The sequence below is a fragment of the Rhinolophus sinicus genome, chromosome 16 (genome assembly GCF_057876585.1).
Source record: "Rhinolophus sinicus isolate RSI-liver-muscle chromosome 16, RSI-T2T, whole genome shotgun sequence".
In the NCBI taxonomy this organism is placed as follows: domain Eukaryota; kingdom Metazoa; phylum Chordata; class Mammalia; order Chiroptera; family Rhinolophidae; genus Rhinolophus; species Rhinolophus sinicus.
This window is the reverse complement of record NC_142516.1, coordinates 187689027-187700524: the sequence shown is the minus strand read 5'-3', so window position 1 is coordinate 187700524 and position 11498 is coordinate 187689027. Positions and strand designations below refer to the sequence as shown.

The 11498-nt window shown below is 49.1% G+C and overlaps 1 protein-coding gene across 1 annotated transcript; it reads right to left on the bottom strand.

Annotated features, from left to right (window-relative positions):
- Positions 1-317: 317 nt before the first annotated feature.
- CBY2 (chibby family member 2) lies at positions 318-10970 on the bottom strand. Its single transcript, XM_019756961.3, has 2 exons — positions 10917-10970; positions 318-1526 (listed from the first exon to the last, which is right to left on the bottom strand). Exons 1-2 carry the CDS (start codon positions 10968-10970, stop codon positions 318-320), a joined length of 1263 nt encoding a protein of 420 aa, XP_019612520.3.
- Between the last annotated feature and the right edge of the window lie 528 nt (positions 10971-11498).

Below are 11498 nucleotides of genomic sequence, written 5' to 3'. Positions count from 1 at the left end.
GACGATGACCTGTCCCTGCAGACTCGTCAGCTGTAATAGATGGGGCTGTGCCTATGGGGAGGCGGCAGGGGGTGTGTGGGAAATCTTTGTGCCTTATGCTCATTTTGCAGTGAATCTAACACTGCTCTAAAAAATCAAAAAGAAAGGAAAAAGCAGAGCAGCACACTGGGTCACTGGCCCCAGCTCGTCAGGGCTTTATTACTTCTCTGAGTTTAGGAAGGCCGCTAACTGCTCTTCACAGGGCAAGAGCCGGTGGGTGACGGCGAGGCAGGCCGGATGTCCTGGGTCCCAGCTGGGTGCGGCCGGGCCCTGCGGCCTCACCCCCGGCTGGGCTTCTTGAGGTCCTTGCTCTTGGCCGGCATGAAGGCGTAGAGCTCCTCGATGAGCATCTCCATGCGGGCGGTGACCTCGGTCACCGTGTCGATGACCAGCTTCTGCTGCAGCTTCAGCTTGTTGTTCTCCCACAGCGCCTTGTTCTCCTCCTGGAACAGCCTGTGCTCCACGCGCAGGACGTGCAGCGCCCTGTTCTCCTCGTGCAGGAGGCGGTTCTCGTCGCGCAGGGCCTGCAGGCTCTGGTTCTCCTCCCGCAGGGCCTGCAGCGCCTGGTTCATCTCGCGCAGCAGCTGCAAGGTCTGGCCGCCGTCGGCGCGGCCCGGGCCCGCCTTGCGCTCCTCCACCTCCTCTTCCTCCGCGGACGGCCCGGCCAGGTTGCTGACCATCTCGCGCAGGGCGCGGAGCGTCTGGCGGTCCTCCTGCGGGCTCGTGGGCCCCTTGAGCTCATCGAAGGGGGCGGAGAGACCTGTGCCCTGGTCGGAGAGCAGCCCGGGGCCGTGGGGCTCCTCGTGGGGCGAGGGGGCCGGCTTGCTCCCCTCCGCAGGGCCCGGCTTGTCCTCCGTCTGCGCCCGGTAGGCCTTTGTGTGCTCCAGCAGCTGCTGCAGCGCTCGGTTCTCCTCCCTGAGGAGCTGGAGGGTGCTGCCCTCCCTGCTGCGGTGCGCTGGCGGGGCCGCGTCCTTCTGCGCCATGTCCAGGGCCGGGCTGGCGGCCCTGCTGTCCTCCCGGCCGCGCGGGACCTTCTGCTCCTCGCAGAAGACCTGCAGGATCTTGTTCTCCCTGCGCAGGGCCTTGTTCTCCTCGCGCAGCGCCTTGTTCTCCTCGCGCAGGGCCTTGTTCTCCTCCTGCAGCACGTGCTCCTTGGACAGCCGCTTGTGGTGCAGCTTGTGGTGGAAGGAGGCGGGCGGAGAGCAGGGCGGCGACTGCAGGCGGCAGTTCTCGTTCACCCACCGCCCGTCCTGGAAGACGAACATCTCGTCGCTGAGCTGCACGCGGGGAGGGTTGTAGTCCAGCTCCAGGTCGGCCTGGGAGGTGGGGCGCTCCATGGGGTCCAGGGGCACCGAGGAGACGCGATTCAGCGGGTAGGAGAGCTGGCTGGGCACCCCGCGGCTCGGCCTGGGCAGGACGGGCTGCCTGGCGCAGCGCGGGCTGGCGTACAAGCTGTGCAGCCTCAGGAAGGGCTCGGCCGTGCCCCTCTGCGGGAGAGAACAGGGAAGCCCGGGGTTAGTGGAGGGACCGACACACCCAAGGCGGCGACAGGGACCGGCCAGGCTACCGCACGATAAACCCGGTCTGCTGGTCTGGCCTGGCCTGGCCTGGCCACAGGAGGCGCTCTTGGGGTCCTCGCAAGGAGATACACTCGGTGCTCATTTATCCCCTGTACCTGGTTCTAGAAAATCGCCAAGAAGTCTGAATTACTGAACGCAGAACCATTGCTGCTAGGAGAAGTATAACGTTAGGTTCCTGCCAGCCTCTGGCCACATTTCCATCCATCAGCCATTCAACAAATGACCTTTTGATGTCTGTTTCTGTTGAAAGACACCTTATTTAGTGTGTACTGTTGGTTCATTAACATGGAACTCGCTGCCAAAAGAACTATGATTCACGCCTGAACAAGGTTTACCTAACACACCTGTTTTCTCTGTAAGGCACAGCACAGCCTCCCGTGCATAGAAGACTACACAGCACTCAGCGCCGCCCTGCAAGGCCGTTTTACACAGTGAAATCACCAACAAAAAGCACAAAAACGGGTTACTAAATAAACTGTGACCGGGACAGTATTTTACCGTGTGAGAGCTGAAACGAGAAGGCTCTTCAGCTGAAAACGTGAAGCTCGTAACTCAAATGTGTCACCACTCTGTGCGTGTCCATGAGTGACCACGGAAGTGCCCTGCGTATTGGTTTTGGGGTTACAAACAAGTTTCAGGGAAATAAAATTCAGGCAAACTCACAAATGCAGAATCCATCCATAATGAGAATTAACTCTATATTGTGGAGGTTAAAGGCACTGATTTTGGAGCCAACCAAATATTTCGAGTCCTGGCCCCACTATTTCATTAGTTTCAGGAAGACGGGCAAATTATGAGCGCTTTAGTTTTCACATTTTCAAATTGGGATAATTGTACCTGCTACCCTGTGCCACTGAGATCGTTTTAATATGAAAAGAGGTAATGTCCAAAAAAGCAACACGTGTGGGCTCAGGCACAATTCTGTCACTAGAGAGCAGGAGCAGACACTGTTCTCCAGCTAGCCCAGCTGCCGATGTGTACCCACCATTGGCCTGGGCACATCAGCAGCATGAATCACTCCACAGCCCCCCAAATTGCCACGTCCAAAATGGCAGTGCTGTTGTTCAGCCTTGCCTTCTCTCTTGCCCCAGTCGGGCTGACCGTCCACTCATAATCACCCCTGAGTGTGTCCTGCCAGCGGCCCCTTTAATATCTACCAACAGTGCGGGCTCAAAGCAGAAACTAATATAAAATAATAGTAAATGTCAGCTATAGTTTAAAAACTAGTCAGGGACGTAAAGTACAGCACAGGGAATATAGTCACTAACATTGCGATAACTACGTGTGGGTCAGATGGGCAGCACACTTGTTGGGCTGATCACCTTGTGAGGGGTGTAAATGTCTAATCACTATGCGGTTTTGTACACCTGAACCTACGTTTTTAAACATGCTGATAGACCCCTGCTGATAACTTTGGAAAGGCAATGCACCATCACAGACATATCACTGTGCAATGAGAGTTCGCATGTGGTAAGTAAGACGGCAGAGGATGCCCGGCAGTTCATAAACGAATTCACCAGGGCAGCCATGCACCTGAAGACCACCGCATGGAAAGGGGATTGGCCTCCACGGCCTAAATCCAACAAACCAGTAGCTCGCACACGTCCCAGGACAGAAGAATCATATGAGTGTTTTAAGTGCAGGTTTTGGAGCGTCCGACTTGTAAGACTGATTCACTCAGTCTGGGCTTTGGTCCAAGATGTGCATGTCTTACCAGCTCTCAGGTGATTCTGGCTGCCGGTGGTTGGGACAGCGCTAAGCCAGGTAGACTATGAAGGTGGCAGCTACCCCAGGGCTAAAGGCTAAGATGTCAAGGCTGGGGTCACAAGGAGTCTCATCCTGGTTCTGTCACTGATGGGCAGCGTGAAACTGAAGAGCTCTCACCCTCTCCGAGACCCAGATCAGGGAGTCAGACTCCATGATCTGAAAGGTACCTTCCGACATTGAAAGTTAATGAAATGTGCCTGTCAAGTGGAAATCATATGTGCCCTGCTTGGTTTCCAACACCGCTGTGAAGACTGAATCAGATAGCAAATGTACAAGTGTTTTCAAAACTGCCAAGTGCCATAGAAATGTAAGGTATTGTTATCAGGAAAAGTAGGTTTTACGAATGGAAGAATTCTGGGATGTATTCAAAAAGTGGTGAGCAGGTAGAATGCGTCCTGGAGAAGAGGCAACAGCTGTGGCAATAACGTTAATAAAAATAACATCACGATAACTACTTCTCAACACACCAAAAGCACATCGTCCAAGTACATCACAAGACTCTCCAAATATCAATTCCTTATTTCTTAGGTTGTTTTCACAATTTTACAGATAGAGAAGCTAGAAAACAAGTCAGGTTATCTACCATATATCTCTACCTATATCTACCTATCTATCTAATATATATATCACGTATATGCATATAGAGAGACAATATAATTTGCACAGTGTGTAAAGTTGGTTAGAATACTTTAAGACGCAAAGAGCTACAAAAATAGAAGGTGTCGTTCTATGCCATTAACTTTGCAATAAGCACATGTCATTAACTTTGTAAGAATATGCTTAGTCTTCTGGATAGCGGGGGTGTGAGGGCATTCTGCATCCAGAACCTTATTTATTTTAAATCCAGCCTCCACGGTTTTTGTATTTCTCAACTGGGAAAGCACGCTGGCTCTTGTGGCTGAACCTGTGGTCAGAATGAACCTCAGTGTGGGTAGCCCTCACCGTGTCCTTGTAAATTTAAGGTCCCTTGATCCAGATTTCTGGGACAATTAGCCAAGGTTAAAAAGGAGTAAAACTGGAGAGACCCTCTCCATCCTTAAACTGGAAACAAGGAGGGCTCCACCTCAGCAGCATCTTGCTCTAGATGACATTACTATGGAAAATGTGGTTTGAGTCAATGGCATGGGTTCCAATATTGAGAAGGAAAGGGAAGAAGGAAACAAATATTGAGCCTCAGTTTTGTGCTAGGCCCTGAGCTGAGCAATCTACCTACCGAATTCATTTACTCCTCACAGCACTGACTTAATAAGGTTCTATTATTATTCCCATTTTACAGGCGGAAAAACTGAACCTCAGAGAAGTTAAATAACTAGTGTCAGTTCACGTACTGAGTCACAAACCCAGTTCTGACTCCCTGAACTTATAAGTGTGAAGAACACATATGGGGTATCGCCATGGATTTATCAAAGGATCTGCAGTACTTTGGGGGTCAAGACACTTTTTTGTTAACTTTTTATTATGGAAAATTTCAAACAAATATAAAAGAGAGAGAGAATAGTCTAGTAATAGTTAGATGGGTATATTATTCCATATATCCATTGCCTAGTTCCAGCAGTTATCAAATCGAGACCACACTTCTTTCGTATATACCATCCCCCAATTCCAGTACCATCCCCTTGGCACTACTAGGTTATTTTATTTTATTTATTTTTCCACTGGGTTATTTTAAAGCTAAGTGTAGACATCGGGTCATTGTATCCACACATACATCGATGCGTATCTTTCAAACAAAACCACAATCCCATTATCATCATTCTTTTAAAATTTCGCAATGATCTCTTAGTATCAGCACATACCGTGTCAGTGTTCAAATTTCCCTGACTATCTCATTCCTTTTTTTCGGACTGTTTGATTTCAAGCAGAGAGAGACTCTTCTTGATCCAACTGAACATAAAAAAAAAAAAAAAACCACTCGTGCTTTATACCTGTTCATTGTACCTGTGATGGCCTTGAAATCACCCTCGTCTGCTGTCGTTCTTCTGTATCCACATTCTGACTGGGTACCCAATGAACTTTCGACTGTCCCTTCAACAGAAACGCACTAAATAAAACCCTAACATGTAGTGGTGGGTCCCTCGCTATGGACCACCTGTGTCTCTGGGCCCTGTCCTTATGCATGCCATCAGGGGAACTTGGTCACATCTTCTCACCTTCTGACCTTAGTTTCCCCTTCTGTATAAGGAAGGGTCAGTGGCATTATGTCTAAAGGTTCTCTTAGTCTAACTTTCTCTGGTCCAGTGGATCCAGGTTTGTAAATAGGCACCTACATGCCCCAGCAGCCCTCTTTTCTCAGCCTAGATGACATCTAGGCTACATGGCCAGCACTGCCCAGGCAGACTCTGTTGTCTTTTCTATTCCATGCCAGGAGCACCCGGTCCAGAAAATGTTAATGGACCAATAGGTTTTACTTCCTTAGCCAGGAAGCCAGACCCTCCTCTTATGACTCAGTCCTACTAGCTTTCCTCCTACCCCCAGGCAGGACCGAGAAGGTCAAGCCCAGTGTCGTCTCGTGGCCTAGTTTCTTATACAGAACACAAAGACACCTTGATATTATCCAAGATGAGGTGAAAGTAAAGCAGCACCTTTTCTATTTCTGAAAGTGCGAAGATTTGAGGAAAACTACTAAATATAGCAGCCTCTCAGATATGCCAAGTATCCTGATTGAACTTTGGGGAAACATGATGCCAAGACAAATTCTTTCCTTCCCGTGGTATTTCCCCAGTGCCGGTCAGACCAACTGGACTTGGTCCTCAAAAGAAAGCTCTTCCTTGGCCGTGTGGAACCACCTCACCCTAATTTACTCCCACTCTGAATGTTCTTGCAAACATTCTTCCTCCACGCTTATGTTCATGAATCCACTAGCGTTAATTTAGCATCTGGTCTCAGACCCTGCCCTCAGGGAACATCCAGTCAACTTGAAATATCAGCGAATAGCACCAGTTATTTCTTGGTGCAAATGAGAGAGGGCAAAGTGCCACAAGGATTACTGTAGGCAATGAAGTGCGCGGACCTGGGGACCAGACATCATAAAACCTGGAGGAAGTCCTGGGTCTATACTGCATGAGTGCGTGACCTTTTCAGATCGCTTCATTTCTGTCCTGCATTTCCATATAGAGAATATGTGGGTGTTCACATGATTCAGAGCCACCCCCCATATGTTTATGCAGGTTATACAATGACGAACTTTAGAGGGTGCCATTTACAACCGCTGTTGCAGTGCACAACCTGTACAACCATCCACAGGCTTATTAACATCTATCCCATTTCAGACAGTTTGTTGTAGAGTTCAGAAAATAGAAGACTAAATTTTCTTTGTTTATAGGGTGATACAGATACACAAGGATGTACTGTGGGTTTGGAAGAGAAGTTCTTTGTATTTCCTTAGAGGAAGATTTACAGAACAAGGAAAAGGAAATAACACTTCCTGAACGACTATTATGTGACAATATGCTAAATAATTTCCATATTCATAGGTAATATCCCACCACAAAGATCTACTATGGTTCTACCTCAGAACACAAGCCAGCAAGGGGGCAGAGCCAGGGTTTAAAACCGAGACATCTGACTCCAAACTGCATGCTTATTCTAGCTCTTCACAATGCCTAGATGTTTTATTTTGCGTCTGTTGATATCACTCCATTGCAGTGGTTCTCTCTTGTTCTGTCCCATCACTCCCCAGATGAATAAACTGCCATTCTCTAAGGACAGCGACCTTTTTAACATCCCTCGTCCTGAAAGCTAGAACAGCACATTTCATATCCAGCAGAGGCATAACGAGTCCTTGCCAATAAACAAACAAGCAAATAAACAAAAAATAACTGACAGGTAAGGAGGAGATACCAGGTTGAAATATGTGAAATTGTTAACATGGTGCCATTTGGGGCCTACAAAAGTAGTGATTTCATTTGTCTTAATAAAGCTTAGTCTGTCTGATGAAGCTATGTCCTCATTGCAATCCATGTTTTTAAGCAGCAGAGCTGTTACTGAACAATATCAATGCTATACCAGTGGGGTGTTCCCCATGTCAATCCCACAAAACTGTAGGTTCACCTGTGTAGCCTTACAGGCAGCTGCCCCCGCATACAAATGCCCCGTGCATGCCGGCTGTCCATGTCACAATCTTGAACCTACAATCTAATGAGGGTAGAGGTCCCCCACATTACCGTAAATTTGGGCTCAGAAGACCCATCTTTGCGTAATCTAGCTTCTCTGAATGTCACCTCTAAAATCAACCAATTGTAGCTGTGCTGCCTAATTCCTGAGGTTGTTGTGAGAGGGCCCAGAAGGTGGTAGGCGAGCTGTCACAAAGACCAAACAGATGGCCAGTCCTACTGGTGAGGCTAAAACATTCCTGGCCTAAAGCATGATAGCAAACGCTGACTATATTTCTTTGTAAAAGGGCTTTCTAAAAAGCAAGCATCTGAGCTAAGCAGACAGGTGAGGTGCAAAATCCCAGGTCTCCATAGCCTGTGTTTGAGGCCAGCTCCTTCTCAGTAGGTCACCTCAACCAGTGGTATCACGGGGTTGGTTTCATGAGCTAAACTAATCTTCCCTTGATGTCCTTGAGCCCTGACAAGAGACATGGGCCAACAAAAGTCCCTGGAACACTCCTGAAAGTTCTCCTAAGCCTGGGAGGCAGAGCTGATGGCAGCATGGCCCAATTGCCCTTGAAAAAAGCACTGTCTCCTCCCTGATCTGTGGGAAATGCCCTCACATATGGACACAGACCCAGCAGGTGGGAGAGGAAAAGGTTGGCTTCTTCAAGGAAGAATGGGATCTGAAGATGGGCGAAGGAGGGAAATATAATTGGCTATGGGAGTCATGATGCTTTCCCATCAGGCCTTGTTAGGAAGGTGACCAAGAGACTATGCCCTCAGGAGAATGTGCTCACAGTTGTTTCCGAGGATGTGTTAATGCTGGGGATCCAGGAAGGACCCTGGGCACAAGCATCTCCTACAGATGCCTGAGTCCCATCCTTAGGTGGGAGTCCTTCCTTAGGATCAGGCCTGCCCTCTCCGTCAACTTCTTTTTAAATGTGAGTGGTCCTGGAAGGACCAATGACGGTGTGGCTTTGTCAGCTCACTGGCCTCCGGGCAAGTGGAGAGCGTGGAGGAAGAGTGGCCAGTGGACAGAACTGGGGGTGGGACAAGAGACAAAGGGAAAAGGGGAGGTGATAAGACCAACGTCTCTTACTGATGCCGCAGGATTTCTAAGGAACAGGACTCTCTGAGTGGGACCTTCTGCAGTGGTTTCTGGGGCTGGTGGCCTCCCATCTAATGCGTCTTGGAACAGACTGGACAATGACTAGCCAGGCTTAGCTGATGCTCTGACGGTCTCTCCACTCATGGAGAAGTGTGGCTACCACAGACCAGAAAAGTAGTCCAATGCCCAGTAGACTCCGAGCCTGCCAACCAAGTGTTTTAAACACCTACTTTGCCAACAGTACTGATGGTTACAATCAGAGAACATTTAGCCAGCTGAGAGGCCCAGGATGCTGGGAGAACAGGCCGATGTGTTACTAATATCCAGACAGCGTGACAAGGCTGAGGCTCATTCTCATAGTTTCAAATCAACTCGGCTCCCTAGTACATGATAAAGTCAATACTCATTTTCATAAATAATTCACAAGTCAATGTGACTGATTTTAATAGAATTATAAAGATGCCATCATGTGTGGTAGTTTCAGCTAATTGTTTAACACAGAATTTCATGAAATCTTCCTCCTAACAGTTCATTCAAATTTGCAGAGATATGGGTGTTGTCAGCGGGTTCCATAGCTTCTGAAGAACAAGCCCAAACAAAGGGGATTGAGGAAAGGCAACTGGGGGCATGAGGGAGCCTGGAGGGGGCCTCCGGAGCTCATTCTGCTCTGGTGTGATCCTTCATTAGTGATCTAGCCTTAAACAACACCTGAAATTCACACATAGCGCTCACCAGGGAAATGCAAATGCCTGTGAGAACTCAATCATTATGTACAAAAGGAACCAAGAGGGCAGCTAGCTGGGACAGGAAATAACATCGATGGCTTGCAAGTTAATGCGCTAGAGGGAAATAGATGAGAAAACACAAATATTTAATGTGAGGAGGAAAAACTGGAAATCAATAAGACCTGGAAAGACCTAAGGGCATTAAGGAACAGTGAATCACAGGCGTTTGCAATGTAATTGAGCAGCCCCAATGCCTGGCCTGGTTGGGAGCTAGGAGGCCAGTGGCACTTTCTGAAGTCACAGAGCTGCTGAAGCAATTCCCTTCTGAAACGGAGGGACTCGTCCCAGAATAAAGCAGTATGTGGTAGACACATGCAGGGAGCTCAGGGGCAGGCAGTTAAGATGCAGGGAGAGGAAGCGCTATCTCCTAAAAGCAAGAGAAGCAGAGGACTATGATTTGACCTGGCCCGGCCAGGTGGCATATGCCCAGCTTCCAACATAACAGAGAGAGTGGGTGTTGACCTGGGTTCAAGCCCCCAACTCCAGCTCTGCCATTACTAGTGGGGTTCCTGGGTTCCCAGTTCCCGTACTTACACAGTGTCTACCTCACACTCGCATGGCCCGACACATGATGAAATCAGTGTTCAGCCAATAGTCCTTCTTCCCTCATTAACCACATCAGTCCTTTCCCCCAAGGCCTGGTAGTGACGCTGTTCACATAATCTAAACTTATAGACACCCACACCCCTCCCCCAGCGCCCCTGCCCAAAGCATCCTGGCTGGTGTCTGAAACCTGCTGCATGACTTGTGTCCCCGTGGCAGATGTACCCGTGAGGCCACATCTGCCCATGTGAAGCACACATGCCTAGGCAGCAGGCATCCTCTCATCCCGTGCCCTCCTCGACCCCCGCAGCTGCACCAGGACCTGCAGTACAGGCCCCAGAACAAGCTCGAAGCTTCTTAAACCACTCCCCAGTTCTGGTCCTTTCTCTCCTCCTCCATGGGCTGTTTCTGGGAGGAGGCAGGGAGAGTTGGGCTAGGAGTAGATGGAAGACTTTCAGATCCCTTCATCACATGACCGTTGTTTCATACCCTCTTCCCATCCCCAGCCCCAGCCCATCCTCAGGTGACACCCTTTCCCTGTCCCTTAGCAAAGCAAAGATTGACTTCTCTGGGCTGAGAACGACCCAACCATCAGGAGAGTAGTGGACAATGGAACTACAGACGTGTTTCATGTGGAAAGAATCAGACCCCAACCAGGGCTACTACAGCTGCAGAAACCCTGCAGGCAAGCCGTCCCAATGGTCAGGAGAAAGCGAGCTTATGTTCTAAGCTTTAGGAGCTGAAACAGAGAAGTAAGTGGCTGTTCATTACAGAGTCATAAGGATATGTGAAAACAAATAGCCAGAATGCTCTTTTGTCCTATATTTTTTCCTCCTGCTGAACACATTTGCCTAGATTGTTACAATTACCTCCACCTATAGAAAGAATGCTGAAGGTTTTCTTTCTAATTGTGTTCTTCTGAAAATCCTTAAGAAAGAGAGAGCTTTAGGTGATCAATCCTGTCCCTACACGTCCCCGGACAGAGCTTTCACACAGTTACCTCTGCACTGGACTCCTCCACTCTACATTTCACCCTCTTTGGTTGCAGCGCCATGGTCTTCCAACTGGGCCTTAGGTGACTCTGGAGAAGCAAGGCTGGCCCCTTTGTGACATAGCAGCACTAGAAACAATGCAATCAGGAGAACCCCACCAAGGCGACGGTTGCTCAGTGGGGGAGACCTGAGACTCTCCACCTGTCAAGACTGCATCCATTCATTGGCCTCCGTTCTGAATCCCTCATGCCCACCCCCTTACGCTCTGTATATTTGGTATACAGCTGGCCTTAATGCTCTGACACCTCCAAATGGCCCTGTACGCCTTGGTCTGTATTAGGTTTTCTCCTCATGGATTCAGTCATATGCATTTGATTCCAAGGCCAGTTCTAATTCTCCTCTAGAAATCCAGGGTGATGGCACAACTACCAGAAGATCTAATTTCGAGATGATTGGCTTATTTCAGAGTGTCATAGAAGCCTCATGTGTTAGGGCTGGATGGTCTTAGCAGACCACCTAACTCTCCTCATTCGAGGGATGAGGGACCCAACGCCCAGAGTGGCTGAGTGTCCTCTGCCAGGCACAGAGCT

Coding starts and splice junctions, on each gene's coding strand:
- CBY2 (XM_019756961.3), bottom strand. CDS start 10,970: ATGGCGCTGCAACCAAAGAGGGTGAAATGTAGAGTGGAGGAGTCCAGT. Junction 1,527..10,916: donor TGGAGGAGTCCAGTGCAGAG/GTAACTGTGTGA, acceptor TCTCTCCCGCAG/AGGGGCACGGCCGAGCCCTT.